At 42.8% G+C, this 16,250-nt stretch overlaps 1 protein-coding gene across 2 annotated transcripts in view; it reads left to right on the forward strand.

Moving 5' to 3' along the window:
- The window catches only part of ptprn2 (protein tyrosine phosphatase receptor type N2), a 944,464-nt gene that overhangs the window by 85,262 nt on the left and 842,952 nt on the right, over positions 1 to 16,250 (forward strand). For both annotated transcript variants that reach the window (XM_043690699.1, XM_043690698.1), the window contains exon 2: positions 1,244 to 1,294. In XM_043690699.1, the coding sequence (XP_043546634.1) occupies positions 1,244 to 1,294 (51 nt within the window). The remainder of the gene's footprint in view (positions 1 to 1,243; positions 1,295 to 16,250) is intronic.

The raw sequence follows: 16,250 nt of genomic DNA on the forward strand, positions 1-16,250 counted from the left end.
TCTTCTGGTGCTTTCCCAGTATTTGTTCTTGCAAGGAGTAAACATAGACTAAGATCTGGGGGTAGGCATTGTATAATAAAGGGAAAATGTTGGTCTTGATGACTTCTGGTGCATGTCTTGAGGCTCGTGTGTAAATCCGGAGGTATTTTTTAAAAACTTCTTTATGGGACCAGGACATCACTGGCTAGGTTAATATTTATTGCCCAGAGGGCAGTCAAGAGTCAACTTCATTTCTGTGGATCTGGAGTCACGTGTAGGCCAGACCAGGTAAGAATGGCAGATTTCCTTTCCTAAAGGACATTAGTATGTGGAATGGACTGCCAGAGGAAGTGGTAAATACAGCTCTAGTTACAACATTTAAAAGATATTTGAACAGGTACATAAATAGGAAAGATTTAGAGGGATATGGGCCAAAGGCAGACAAGTGGGTCTAGTTTAGTTTGGGAAACTTGGTCGGCATCGACTAGTTGGACCGAAGAGTCTGTTTCTGTGCTGCTATGATTCTATGCATGAGGGGGAAGTGTCTTGCACAGTGTTGGTACAGGTGAGGGGAAATCTGGTGAGGTACCCTGAGGGGTGAGTGAGCAGGGAGAGCAGGGCAGAGGTTTGTACTGGATGAATGAGAGTGGGTGCTGTTTCACTCAATAGTCAGAGTGGTAGAGCATGAGCCTTCCTGGGAGGTCAGTATTATAGCAGAGAGTGAGTGTGGGTTCTGTTGAGAGAGGTCATCAAAAATGTTTCTCAGTCATAAGTCTTAACTGGTGAATTTTGGAAATTATATTCGGTGGTTGACCTTATAAAATCATGAGTGGCATGGATAGGGTAAATAGACAAAGTCTTTTTCCCTGAGTGGTGGAGTCCAGAACTAGAGGGCATAGGTTTAGGGTGAGGGGGGAAAGATATAAAAGAGACCTAAGGGGCAACGTTTTCACGCAGATGGTGGAGCGTGTATGGAATGAGCTGCCAGAGGAAGTGGTGGAGGCTGGTACAATTGCAACATTTAGAGGCATTTGGATGGGTATATGAATAGGAAGGGGTTGGAGGGACGTGGGCCGGGTGCTGGCAGGTGGGACTAGACTGGTTTGGGATATCTGGTCGGCATGGACAGGTTGGACCGAAGGGTCTGTTTCCATGCTGTATATCTCTATGACTCTAAATACGTTGGTCTCGAAAGGTTTTTTTTTAGGCTAGTCTGTCTGGGTTTAATTTTATTTGTAATAGATTGCCTTCTGTTCTCTTGCAGGCTGCTTGTTTGAAGCTGATGTGTGCAAACCCTATGAGATCTGTGTAAATGGTGAGTAATTTCTACACCTTCTGAGGTTGTTTGTACTTGCGGATGCCAGAATGCTGCTGTTAAACTGATGAGTTTCCGCGATAATTGCCAGCCACAGATTGCAGTGTTTATTCACCAAATCCTTCACTGCAGTTTTACCTTGGGTAGTTTAGCTGGTACATTTGAGGCAGGCCCCCTGGTTTCTCTGTAGCTCGCTAAGTATATTGAGTGAGCAATCCAATATCGCAGATGCAGGAGTTCCTGGGCTGTCATCACAAAATGGTTATGGAATGGAAAGAGGCCAGTCACCCTGTTGTGTCACACTGGGCTAAAGTCCCTTGGCACTGTCATCACCCTCTGTATCACTTTTAACCAAGGACTTAACTGGATTAACCATATTGGCAGCACGGTGGCTCAGTGGTTAGCTCTGCTGCCTCATAGTGCCAGGGATTCAATTCCAGACTTGGGTGACTGTCTCTGTGGAGTTTGCACATTCTCCCTATGTCTGTGTGGGTTTCCTCTGGGTGCTCTGGTTTCCTCCCACAGTCCAAAGATGTGCAGATTAGGTGGATTGGCCATGCTAAACTGCCCATATGTTCAGGGGTTTGTAAGTTAGTCAGGGGAATGTAGAGTAATAGGGCAGGGGAAAGGGTCTGGGTGGGATACTCTTCAGAGGGTTGGTGTGGACTTGTTGGGCCGAAGGGCCTGTTTCCACACTGTAAGTAATCTAAAAAAAACTCTAATCTCAAAGGGCCTGTATTCACACTGTAGGGTTTCTATGATAACATGGCTAAAAGAGCTGGCTTTGAGATTCCAAGACCCGAAGGATTTCTCTACAATCTGCATTACTTAATTTAAGAATGTGATGGTATACTCTTTGTTGTAATAAATCTTAAGAAGTTTGGGGGTGGCACGGTGGCACAGTGGTTAGCCTCACAGCGCCAGAGACCCGGGTTCAATTCCTGCCTCAGGCAATTGTCTATGTGGAGTTTGCACATTCTCCCCGTGTCTGCGTGGGTTTCCTCCGGGTGCTCCGGTTTCCTCCCACAGTCCAAAGATGTGCAGGTTAGGTGAATTGGCCGTGCTAAATTGCCCGTAATGTGAGGTGAAGGTGTAAATGTAGAAGAATGGGTCTGGGTGGGTTGCTCTTCGGAGAGTCGGTGTGGATGTGTTGGGCCGAAGGGCCTGTTTCCACACTGTAAGTAATCTCAAGATAAATCTCTAATCTCAAACTTTAATGACAAGTAACAAAGGAGAGGTTCACATAATGTACATGAATGTTGCGGGACTGAACATCCACTAGACGATGGTGGGAGTTTACGTGATCGTCAAGGTGCACTGGATCTACTCACTAAGGTTATTGGAAAGTATCTTCCAGTCCTCCAACCTTTATTGTCAAGAAGGACAAAAGCAGCAAAAGTCACAGGAGCACCACAGGGAACCCCAGCTTCTTCTCCAATGTTCGCCATGTCAACTTGCACTTACATCAATGTTCCTGCTTTGTCAGTGGAACTCCCTACTTCTCCATCATGGGAACACTCTGAGCGCAAAATTCTGACTTGAGAGGTAAACTCAACCATCATCTTCTCAGTGCATTAAGAAATGAGCAGTGACTGCAGGCAGGGCAGTGTTGGCCATATCCCAAGAACAAAAGTTACAGACCCATTGAGTTGGCACAGTGCAGAAGGAGGCCATGTGGCCCATCATGTTGCTGGCAACTCTCCAAGTGAGCCTCTCACAATGTCATTCCTCTTTCCTTCTCCATGCCTGCACATTACACCTTTTCAACTAGCTGTTGAATTAAGTTCTAAATGCTTCAGTTGAATCTGCATCCACCACGTTCTATTTGAACTGGAATTTCTCATCCCAGTGGCTGTTGCGTAAACCTGGTCTGCACCCTCTCCAGTTCTTTCATATTCTCCCATCTGCCCAGAACAATAAGCAATATTCCATTTGTGGCCAAATTAGAAAACGAGACATGGTTTTCGAGTGTCACTCTGTGAAGGAGCTGAACATAAGGACTAGCAACAGACTGAGGCCATTCGGCCCTTCAAGCTTGCATTGCCATTCGATATGATCATGGCTGATCCGGTTGTGTTCTGAACCACATTCCCAACAATCCCTGATACCTTTTGATACCTTTGCTTAACAAGAGGCTGTCTATCTTTGCCTTAAAAATATTTGATGAATATACATCCACAGTCTTCTGAGGCAAAGAGTTCAAACGTTACCCAAACCTCTGAGAGAAAATAAATCCTCTCACCTCTGCCCTAATTGAGTTACCCTGAGTTTAAAGCAGTGTCCCTAAGTTCCGAACCTACCCACAAGAGGAGGCATTCTTTCCTCATCCACCTTCTGAAGAGCATTGCTTTCTGTTCACAGACGCTGTCAGTTCTGCTGAGTTTTCCTGCAGTTTCTGTTTGTGTTTCTGATATCCAACATCTGCAGTTATTTGGAGTTTTCCCTTCAGGACCTAATCCACTTCAACCAAATCACCTCATCCTCTTCAAATTTCTAGTGAAAACCATTCCAGGTATCAATCCAGTAAACCAGGAGAAGACCAAAGCTGCACATCTGTATAACTGAAGCATAAAGCCCCACTTTCATATCCAGTTTTTCAAATGAAGGCTGGCATTCCATTTTCCTTCCTGATTATGTGCTGTATCTGCATACTAACCTTTTGACACTCATGCACTGGAACATCCAGATTCTTTTATATCTCACGGCAATCGTTTTTCATTTCAGTAAAATGCTGCTTTTTAATTTATTTTCCTGCCAAAGTAGACAACTTTACATTTTACCACATGATACTGCATCTGCCAGGTTTTTGCCCACTGCTCAATCTGTCTATATTGGTCTGCATCTTTGTTATGTCCACGGCATACTTTCCTGTCTATTGTTGTATCACCTGCAAATTTAGCCATTATACCTGCAATCCCCTAATCTAAGTCATTGGTATAAATTGTAGAGAAAAGTAAGTCTGAGCAGGACACCATTTGTCTTATTCTGCAGATCTTAAAAAAAACCCATTTATTCATACTCTGTTTTCTACCAGCCAGCCAGTCTTCTATCCATGCTAATACGTAACCAACTATGTGCACATTAAGAGCTCATGATAATGACCATATATGTGGAATCTTTTCAAATGCATTTTGAAAATGCAAGTACTGATCATCCAAGTGATGCCCTTTCATCCACAGCACAATTTAATCCTTCAAAAAATTCCAATAACTTGGTTAAATGGAATCTTCCTTTCACAAATCCATACTGACTCTTCCTGATTACCTGGAGTTTTTTCAAGCGCCAGTTGTAACCTCCTTAATGATTGTGCCTCAACCCTTTCCCTACAATAGATGTCAAACTAACTGGCCAATCATGTCCTGTTTCCTGCCTCTCTCCATCGTTGAATAGAGGGATTATATTTGCTATTTTTCAGTCAAATGGAGTTGTTCCAGAATCTATTGAATTTTGTTAAATTAACACCAAAACATCTACCATGACATTAGCCACCTCTCCTAAGACCTTAGCATGAAGCACCAAGAAACCTACTAGCCCTCAGTTCTGTCAGTTTGCTTAGTACCACTTCCCTGATGATAATTTCACAAAGATCCTCTCTTCCTTCAACTTCTTGATTTTCAGGTATCACTGGCATGTCTTTATATTCTCTATAGACCATATCATTTTTTAAATGTATTTTCAATAGTGGACTGAAATGGAAAACAAAGGATAGCTGGAGGATTACTGCATGTTATAGAAATCAAGTAACCTGGCACTCATTGTAAGTACTGTTTATATAGCTGCTGGTTCAAGCAGTCGCAGGAGAAGGTGCAAATGAACTGGATCCACCTGGCAACAAGCAGCTGATTGGTCTGTGGACAATTGACCAGTTATCAATGTTAAAGTCCAGTGCCCACCTGAAACTGTGATTTGGTTCTCAGGTAGCTGTTCAGCTTGGGACTGTGAACAGGGTGGGAAGAAGGTGTCAGGTCCCCACCAGTCCAGGAGCGGTCCTGTTCTCTGCAGTAAAAACCCACCTTCAACCTGAAGAAAGCCGGTTTATTTAACTTCAGCAGTTGCTCTAAATTGTGACTTTGAATTTGCAAGTGTGAACTTCACAGCTGAAAATGTGTTGCTGGAAAAGCGCAGCAGGTCAGGCAGCATCCAAGGAACAGGAGAATCGACGTTTCGGGCATAAGCCCTTCCCAGCCAAGTAAAAGAATTCAGAGAAGGAAGATCAAATAACAGGCTTCTGATCAGCACAATAACCATCTCAATAACACTGTGAACAGACTACATGCCTTGCCAGTCTTCCCCTTCACCAAAACATCCATTTTTGTTTCCTGGTCTGTGTCTATCTGTGTGTGCATGAATCCGAGAAACCCTACACTGTGGAAACAGGCCCTTCAGCCCAACAAGTCCACACCAACCCTCGAAAAGTAAACCACCCAGACCCAATCCCCTACCCTATTATGCACCTGACTAATGCACCTAACCTATACATCCCTGAACACTTTAGGTAATATAACATTGCCAATTCACCTAACCTGCACATGTTTGTATTGGGGGAGGAAACCGGAGCACCCGGAGGAAACCCACGCAGACACGGGGAGAATGTGCAAACTCCACACAGACAGACACCTGAGGCTGGAATTGAAGCCGGGTCCCTGGTGCTGTGAGGCAGCAATGCTAACCACTGAGCCATTGTACTAGATGTGTAAGAGGGAGCTTGCAATGGGTCTAGAATTTTAACTAATAAAGTTTATGGTGAGAGTTTGTAATTGTTTACCCATACCTATCATTTACTTACTTGCAACAAATAGTCATTCTTTTTAAGTACAGAAAACCAGTCTCTCCTTAGTTCCACTTAACAGGTAAATTAGGGAATTTTGCATTACTTAATTTTTTTTCACTTTTATGTTGACTCTGGGAATAGCAGGGCTTCATTTCCAGTGTACTATCCCTCTGAGGCTTAACAACATTTGGGTGTTTATCCAGCATAGAGTGATTTGAATCTGAACATTGAGAATGTGTTAATGACAGGTGAAAGAAAATAGAGTTTAGATCAGAGTGGTGCTGGAAAAGCACAGCAGTTCAGGCAGCATCCGAGGAGCAGGAAAATCGACATTTCGGGCAAAATCAGGAATAGAAGCAGGAAGCCTCCAAGGTCGAGAGATAAATGGGGAGAGGGGGTGTTGGGAAGAAGGTAGCAAAAAGTACAATAAGTGAATGGGGGTGGGGATGGAGGTGATAGGTCAGAGGGGAGAATGGAGTGGATAGGTGGGAAGGGAGATTGGCAGGTAGGACAGGTCATGAGGACAGTGCTGAGCTGGAAGGTTGGAACTGGGGTAAGGTGGGGGGAGGGGAAATGAGGAAACTGGTAAAGTCCATGTTGATGCCCTGGGGTTGAAGTGTTCCGAGGCGGAAGATGGGGCATTTCTCTCACACTGCACTCTACACTTTTGCCGAGGTGAAAGAAAATGCTGTGTTCTGTACTTCATTTAAGACTAGAAATGGCAGGGGATTTCCTGCAGGTGGCAGAGTTGTCCCTGGCAATCTTAAGGAACTTTGAAAGCCCAGGTTGATTGACGTGGTGGGTAAATTGGAGGTAGCATTGCCTGACAGAGCTACAAGGCCTGACAAGGCAGACATTATTGAGCTACTAGCATGGCATTTGGTGTTAGAGGAAATGCAGAGGGGCTGAGCACTCATGGGCAGTGAAACATTGTAATTGGGTGCCATTCAGCAATAGTTAAAGATATTTGAGCATGAGGAGAGAATGGAGAAACTAGAGATGGTGTTAAATAATAAAGAAAGAACAGAGAATGATAAAGAAATAGAAATGAAATTGAAAGGATTGGAAATGAGAAAATTGGAATTAGAACTGCAACATGAAGAGAAAGGGGGGTGGGAAGCAAGAGAATATGAAGAACAGCTTAAAATGATGTAGTTAAAAAAAAAAGAAATCTGATACTGATGCAGGCCCTGGCAGGGACAATCTGAGTCATAATTTGAAGTCCTGTCAGGAAAAGTTTATGTTTGCGCAGATCCTATCAATGTTCTTTGAGAAAGGATGGGGAAACATTCTTTGTATCATTTGAGCGAATTGCTAGACAAATAAATTGGGCAAAAGAGGACTGGAGATACTTAGTACAGAGAGGCCGAGGCTGAGGGAGTTCTGGAGTGCCATTAATACCAAAGTGAAGTTCAGATGGAGGAAGTGGATTCATGCTCACAGAACTACAGGTGTAGAAAGGACAGTGATTCTGGCCAGATACAGGAAGGAGATATTAGGAGTAGCACATGAGGTTCCACAAGCAGGGCATAGAGGAATATCAAAACTGCCGGCATTGATAAACAGGCCAAAACTTCTTAAAGACATAGTGCAATTCTGTAAAATGTGTCATCCATGTTAGATGGTAGGACAGCCTCAGCATGTGATCAAACATGTGATACACCTACCGGTTTTGAAGAACCAAGTTTCAGTGGATTATGTGGGACCACTACTGAAAATGAGAGCAGGCCAACAGTATATCCTTACAAATACTTTATAACAGCCCAATTCCCAGAAGCTATTTCTTTAAGGATGACTACAGCTAGGGTCATAGTAGAGAAGTTATTTTTTTTATTCAGATTTTTACTCATTACAAACTACCAATTGGGGTACAGCCTGATCAGGGTTCTAACATTATGTCTAAAGATTTCCAGGAGATCATTAGCAACTTGGGTATAAACCAATTGAAGTCAATTGTGTATCGTCTACAAACACAGGGACATTTGGAGAGCTACCATCAGACACTCAAAACCACCATTAAGGCATATCATCACAAATACCCACAGGCTTGGAAGAAAGGATTAGATCCACAAGGTTAGATCGCAGGGGGCTAAGGGTAGAGTATTGCCTTGGATTGAGGATTGGCTGAGTGACAGAAAGCAGAGGCCTGGAATAATTGGGTTATTCTCTGGGTGGCAAACTGGAATTACTGAGGTACCACAGGGTTTAGTTCCTAGATCTGACAATCTATATAAATGATCTGCAAACAGGGCCGGGGTGTAACATTGCAAAACAGATGATACTAAATAGGTGGGAAAGTAGGCTATGATGAGGAGATGAAAAGTTTACAGATGGATATTGATAGGCTAAGAGAATAGGCCAGAATCTGGCTGATGGGGTTTAATGTGAGTAAATGTGAAGTTGTCCAATTTGACTGGAGAAACAAAAGGGCAAATAATTATTTAAATGGGAAGCAAATGCAAAGTGCATCCATGCAGAGGGATCTGGGTGTCTTTGCATGAATCACAGAAAGTAGGTATACAGGCACAGCATAACATAAGAAAAGCAAATGGAGTCCTGGCATTTGTTGCAAAACAACTGAATTATAACAGTTGGGAAGTGTTTTTACAACTATAAAAAGCATTGGTGAAACTACACCTGGAGTATTGTGTCGAGTTTTGGTTTCCTTACTTGAGGAAAGATATGGTGGCACTGGAGGCAGTTCAGAAGAGGTTCATCGGGTTATTTCCAGAGGTGAAAGGCCTGTCATATAAGGAGCCATTGAATAGCGTGGGCTTGTACTTGCAGGAGTTCAGAAGAACAAGGGGGATCTGCTTGAGCAATATAAGATGTGAAAAGGGATTGAGAAGGTGGACTTGAACACATGTTCCCCATGTGGGACACTCGAGAAGAAGAGATCATAGATGATGAGTGGGAGGAGGTAGGTTCAAAACTATTTCTCTCAGAGGGTTGTGAATCCGTGGATCTCACTGCCCCAGAGTGCAATGGAGGAAGAATCAATCAACAGATTCAAAAAAGAAATAGATATGTTTATGATGAAAAGTGGGATAAAGGACTAAAGGGAACAGGAAGGAAAGTGCAGTTGAGAGGAGGATAAGATCAGCCATGATCATGTTAAATGGAGGAGTGGACTCAAAGGGCTGAATTGCCTATTCCCACTCCTGATGCCCCTGTTCCTATTTCTTACTACTGGGTAAATCTACTGGGTTTCATCCATTTGAATTGGTTATGGTCATGTTAATGGGGTTCCAGCCCAATTAAATTTGATTAGGAAGAAGTTCGTGAATGAAAAAAAACCTTAGTGTTGGATTACATGTCCATGTTTCTGGAAAAACTCAGGTGTGTGTAGGGTAGCACAAGACATTTGAAAGGTGGAAGAATGGGCAGAAAACATATTCAGCAAGTGAAATATTTCACGTGGGAGATGAAGTATTTGTATTGTCAATAAAAGTTGAACCTCGGAAAATGAAATTCAGGAATCCATACAAAGTGGTTAGAAGGGTTAGCAAAATGACTAATCTGATAAACACTCCTGATTGTTGGAAGGAGAAATAGTTATGTCACATAAACATACTGAAAATATACCATCTTAGTGAAGAGGGTAAGGAGGAACAAGTGTGTCAGGTGGCAAGATAGTGGAGGTTTTAATGATAGTAAGTTTGAGGTAGGTGCAGTGGTAGACACTTCCCAAAGTGAACTTTCTACAATTTAACTCACTAACACAGTAATACGGAAGCATTTAGACACTGTGTTCTCAAATTTAAGGAAAGAATAATGGGGAGATCTGTTAAGATTACCGTGAGATAATCTGTAGAGATAGAGCTGCTAGTATTAGGCCTTTGCACAGTGTGATAGTTTCTGACGCCTGTATGCAATACAGAAAAGGGCAGCACCATATGACAGGAAGAGATCATCAGACTTGTTTGGGAGTACAGAAATTGAGTATTGATGAAAAGAGCAATTCTGTCTCCAGGACTGAGTAACTTCAGTTATGAGGATAGATTTGGACTGTTCTCCTTGCAGAGATAAAGGCTGAGAGGTGATCTGTTGGAGGTTTTTAAAATAATGAGCAGGTTTGATAGAGTAGAAAGGGAGAACCCGTTTCCATTCGTAAAAAAGATCAAGAACCAGTAGGCACAGATTTAAAGCGATTTGTAAAACGTGATGCAAGAGAAATGTTTTACACTGCAGGTAGTGAGGCTGTGAATGCACTGCCTGAAATTGTGGTAGAGGCAGGTTCAATTGAGGCTTACAAGAGGGCATTGAATGATTATTTCAATAGAAATAATGAGCAAGGGTGTGGGGAAAAGGCAGATGTAATGATGCTGATTTGAAGAATAAGAAGATGCAGACATAATGGGCCAAATGGCCTTATTCCACACTGCTTTATCTCTGATTCTGTGAAGGTTTTCATCTTTCCCTCATCAGGATGTTTCTCAACAACACCAACTTAAGGGAAAACACAACATTTATAATTTGTTTAAGCTGCAAACAAAGCCTGGTTGTGAACTTCAACCATTATTCATTGATACATTCTCTGTGGCAATGCGTCTACCAAACAGATGCCACTTTCAAACCAATCAGCTCTCTCCTGTTATATAGCACATCTGTTGGTTTTCACATTAAGTAGGTTCTGTTGTGAACTGTCCTGATGGAAGTCAAGAAGCATCACTAAAGTGCTTGTTTGTTTTTTCAGGCTTAAATTGCTTTAAAACTGGCGATGGGCGAATTTAAGTATTTTGATGCAGGCCATTCTGTTGGCAATTGAAATGAGCCTGGAGTGGGGTTCTGGAAAAGAGCCAAGGGCTCTTGCCTGAAACATTGATTTCTCCTGCTCCTCTCCTGACAGGATGTGCTTTTTCAGCGCCCCACTCTCAACTCTGATCTCCATCTGCAGTGCTCACTTTCTCCTAATTGAAATGAGCCCATCTATCTTACAGTATATTGTGAACAAAAGAAAGGACAGCATGAGAAACCTGCACTAAACACAACTTCAGTTGGAGTATTGATGTCTGGTTTTGGAGACCATACTGTAGGAAGAGTACTGCTGCACAAGATACAGAAAAATATCGAAAGACTGATTCTGAGGAACAAGGAACTTGAGTATTTTGGATGGATTGGAGAAGCTGGGTCTGTTCTTTTTGAAGAAGGAGAAGTTGAGATGAGATTTCTTAGATTTACTCAAAATCTTGACAAATAGATCAGGAGAAATAGTTCCAGTTCTCAAATGGATTGGGAGCTAGAGGGTTAATAATTAACTGAAAGCACCTGGCTAATGAAGTAATGGCTACAATGGAGAAAAACGTTGTTGTACAGTGAGTAGTTAAGATTCGCGATGAGTTGCCCAACAGTGTGGCGAAAGTAAATTCAATTATGGCTTTCCAAAGAGAGTTGCATCATTATCTGACAAAGAAAAAAATTTAGGCTACTGCAAAAAGGCAGATAAACTGCGTGAATTGCTGTTCCTGAGGCCCTGCACTGATGTGACAGGCTGCATAGCTTCCTTTAGTGCTGAAATCATTCTGTCATTTTATGTGGCTGAGACTTACATTTTTCAATTGTGAACTTTAGTTAACAAAATAACAACTGCTTAACAAAATACCAAAAGTATTATCATCATTACCACTGCTGTGATGAAATTCCTCTTGGCTTTTAATTTGCTGGCTCTTCCTTTATGTCCAATTTTAATGCATACACTGTTTAAAACCTGGTTATAGTTTTGACTCCTGAGTGTTAGTCACAGATAAAGCAAGCTCAGCTGAAATACTCGGAGGAGAAGATTAGAAAACATCCCAAAAGGCAAGTGTTACTTTAGCAACAGATTTTACAGTGAGCTTGACAAATGAGCTAAGAACAAAACTCAGCTGAAGGCTAATCAATTGCTTTTAGAGGATACTTTATATTATGGACTTAAAGAGCAATGGGAACTTCTTAATCTTAAGAACATGACTGTTGTTTTAAGACAGGCAGCACCATTTTCTTTTGAGAAAATAAATGACAGATAATTAATGTGATTTCACATCACTTGCACGGAAATCTGGAAACACCATTAACTGTAATATACAGGACAGGCAACATTTTATTTCTGCCGGTGTATAGTGTGAAACTCCTTTATGTGCTATTTTAATGAAGGTAGGATACCAATTATCTTAAAATAGAGTAAATTAACATATTTAAATTAGACGAGTTAATACATTTTCTTTCTAATATCACATTGAAAAGACTAGAATATAGAGGCAGGAATGTATTTCTGTAGCTATCTAAGGCTCTGGTCAGACCACATTTGGAGTATTGTGAGTAGTATTGGGCCTCATATCTCAGGACGAATGTACTGGCCCTGGAGCGTTCATGAGAATGGTCCCAGGAATGAAAAGCTTAATGTATGAGGAACACTTGAGGACTCTGGGTCAATACACGATGGAGTTCAGAAGGATGAGGGAGGATCTAATTGAAACTTACAGAGTAATGAATGGCTTGGACAGAGTGGATGTTGGGAAGATGTTTCCATTGGTAGGAGAGACTAGGACCCAAGGGCACAGCCTTAGACTAAAAGAAAGACCTTTGGAATGGATATAAGGAGAAACCTTTCCAGCCAGACAGTGACGAATCTGTGGAATTCACTGCCACAGAAGGCTGTGGAGGCCAGGTCATTGAGTATGTTTAAGACAGAGGTAGAGAGGTTCTCTATTGTCAAGGGGATCAAGGGTTACAGGGAGAAAGTGGGAGAATGGGGTTGAGAAAGTTATCATCCATGATTAAATGGCAGAGCATGCTCGATGGGCAGAATGGCCTTATTTCTGCTGCTATGTCTTATGGTCCAAGCTGATATATTTTGGCATGAAATGAAAGAGCAAATTTCATATCACACCAACTCTCCACTATAAATCTTGCCTGTTTTATTGAGAAGCCTTGGTGAAGAATAGTGCTGACCATCAGTGATATTGAAAAGAAAAGCAGTTAGATGATGATTTCCTCACAGATTGGGTCTCAATGGGAGGCGTGAACACTTGTTTGCAGAAGGATCAGCTCACCAGTTCTGCACATTCTCCAGTTAGGGTGGTGAATGGAGTTCCAATGCAGCTGGCCATATTGGAGGATTGGTAACCTGAAAACCTCAGAAGACCCATTGGGATTGGTGGGTGCTGCTGAGGCAATTAAAACTCAGAAAGACGTGGCATGCAGACCCGCTATGGATATCCTTTCCTGCACATGGCACCTTCTTTGGGACATGGTCCCTTGGCTGTGGTGACTCAACCCCAGGCTGCTGCAGGGTGGGCACCTCCATGAAGCTGATGGACTGGCCACACAGCAGGGGACTGAGAGCTCAAAGAATCAACCCTCATTGGCTCAGTCACGCTCCGTCTGTTTGATATCACTTCAAGAGGGCATCTGCCATTGAGTAAATAAGCAGGATGCAGGGCATGTGACTAGCATTTATGACAGAATCTGCCTTAGAGCATGTTGTGTGAGGGAGTGCTGCTGAACCTTTGTAACAAATCTGCCGACCAATCCTGTAGCATATCTTCAAATAGATAGAACTTACATCCAGCTTGTTAGTCTGAGTGCCAGCTGGTAAGTTCTAACAAAATTCAGAAGCACAACATATCTGGTCGCTTGAAGATCAGCGTCCCTGTTCATGCACATTGTGCACATGGAACATTTCTCTACTATTTGCCTGGTCCTCTCCACCTCCCAGACTATTATTCCAGGTCAAGAGCTTGGCTCTCTTTTGCTTCTGTCCCCACCATCGATAGTCCAATCACAAACCATTCGAAAATACGCTGTGGATCGTCTTCACAAGCTGAGCATGGGACTTCAGCCCTTCAATGAAAGGAAGTCCTGTCAGAACCCAGCAGAGGGCACCACTGGAGCTGAGGCATCTCCACGATGAAGACAGTTTGGATTCCAAAATGAGGAGCATCCAGGTTTTTTGTGTGGGAAAAGATCAGGCAACCTAGGGAGGGATGGGAATGGGAGGATACCCATGATGGGAAACTGTGGTGGTCTTAAGGCACCAATCCTGTCCAAAGTTGTATTCCTCCTCGTTGGGTTTTTCCCAGAGTTGATACAAAAGCATCCTGCCTATTCCCCCTTCTCTCCACTTGCCAATATCATTATGGCGGTGTAGCATTTGGGTTTAGACGGCTTGTTAACAAGCTCAATTGCCTCGTTGATTTGTTTTTAGAAATGGAGGGAGAGGTGCCTGACCAACTACTATTTCAAGTGAAGATGGGACATTCACGCTGCTTTTGCCAGCCGGCATCATTATGCAGGACACTATGCATGCACAGGACAGCAGCTGTTGTAATGGTTGCAGATGCAAAGTGCTGGACGAAGTGAGGGGCAGCTGCACTTTTTGTTGGGATCACCTCCTCACCTCAGTTGCAGAGGTACAGCATGTAATCGGAAAGATGGATAAAATGTTGACCTTTATCTCAAGGTGATTGGAATGCAGAAGTGAGAAGGTGACACTTCAGATGTACAGAGCCTTGGTCAGATGCCAGCTTGGATAGTGTTCAGTGTTAGGTGCCACTGTCAGATTTAACAAATTGACAGAATAATTCCTAAACGGGAAAGGTTCCATTGAGAGAACAGTCAATGGCGTTTGGTTTGTGTTCCCCGAGATTCAAAGCTTGAGGATGGGTTTAATTGCGATTTTTAAAATAAGAAACATAAGGAATAATAGCCGGGTATTTGTCTCCTTTAAGACTCCCCATCACCACCACCACCATTCTATATCATCATTCTGATCTACCCCAGGCCTCCAACTTCTCTTCCATGCTCGCTCCTCACAGCCCTTAACTCCTCTACTCTTCAAAAGCCTATCAACATCCTCTTAAAGTACTTTCAGTGATCTAGCCTCCACAGCTCTCGGGGAGAGAATTCTAGACATTCTATGCCTTTCTGGAGAAGAAATATTTTGCATCTCACTTTCAAATGAATATCCTTTTATTCTGTGACTATGTTCCCCCAGTCTGAGATTTCACCACTGGTGGGATTATAGAATCCCTACAGTATGGAAACAGGCCATTTGGCCCAGCAAGTCCACTCCAAAGTGTATCCCAACCAGACCCATTTCCCTACCTTATTACCCTACATTTACCCATTGCTAATGCACCTAACCTACACATCCCTGAACACTGTGGGCAATTTAGCATGGCCAGTTCACCTATTCTGCATATCTTTGGATCGTGGGAGGAAACCAGAGCATGTGGAGGAAACACACACAGACACGGAGAATGTGCAAGCCCCACACAGATAGAAGCCCGAGACTGGAATCGAACCCAGGTCCCTGGCGCTGTGAGGCAGCAGTGCTAACCACTGAGCCACTGTGCCACCCTAAATCTTCTGAATCTTATACCTTTCAATACTTAGAAGAAGAGTATAAAAGCAGTAGGAGTATACTTAAGAGAGAAATCAGGAGGTAAAAAGAGGGCATGAGATAGTTTGGCAAATAGGGTTAAGGCGAATCAGAAGGGATTTTATAAATACATTAAGGAGAAAAGGGTAACTAGGGAAAGAATAGGGCCCCTTGAGATCAGCAAGGCAGCCCATGTGTGGAACCACAGGTGATGGGGGAGATACTAAACAAATATTTTGCATCAGTGTTTACTGTGCAGAAGGACATGGAAGATATAGAATGTGTGGAAATAGATGGTGACATCTTGAAAAATGTCCATATTACAGAGGAGGAAGTGCTGGATGTCTTGGATATCATCAGACCTGATCAGGTATACCCTAGACCTCTGTGGGAGGCAAAGGAAGTGAAGGCTGGGCCCCTTGCTGAGTTATTTGTATCTTCCATAGTCACAGATGAGGTGCCTTGAGACTGGTGGTTGGCTAACTTGGTGCCATTATTTAAGAAAGGTGGGAAAGGTGAGAAGAAAGGTGGATAGTAGTAACAGGACAAGTCAGAGTCAGCATGGATTTATGAAGGGGAAATCATGCTTGACTAATCTTCTGGAATTCTTTGAGGATGTAACTCTGAAGATGGACGAGGGAGATCCAGTAGATGTAGTGTACCTGGACTTTCAGAAAGCTTTTGATAAAGTCCCACATAGGAGGTTAGTGAGCAAAATTAGGGCGCATGGTATTGGGGGCAAAGTACTAACTTGGATTGAAAGTTGGTTGGCTGATAGGAAACAAAGGGTAGTGATAAACGGCTCCATTTCGGAATGGCAAGCA

This window comes from Chiloscyllium plagiosum, chromosome 5 (assembly GCF_004010195.1).
Source record: "Chiloscyllium plagiosum isolate BGI_BamShark_2017 chromosome 5, ASM401019v2, whole genome shotgun sequence".
Taxonomy (NCBI): domain Eukaryota; kingdom Metazoa; phylum Chordata; class Chondrichthyes; order Orectolobiformes; family Hemiscylliidae; genus Chiloscyllium; species Chiloscyllium plagiosum.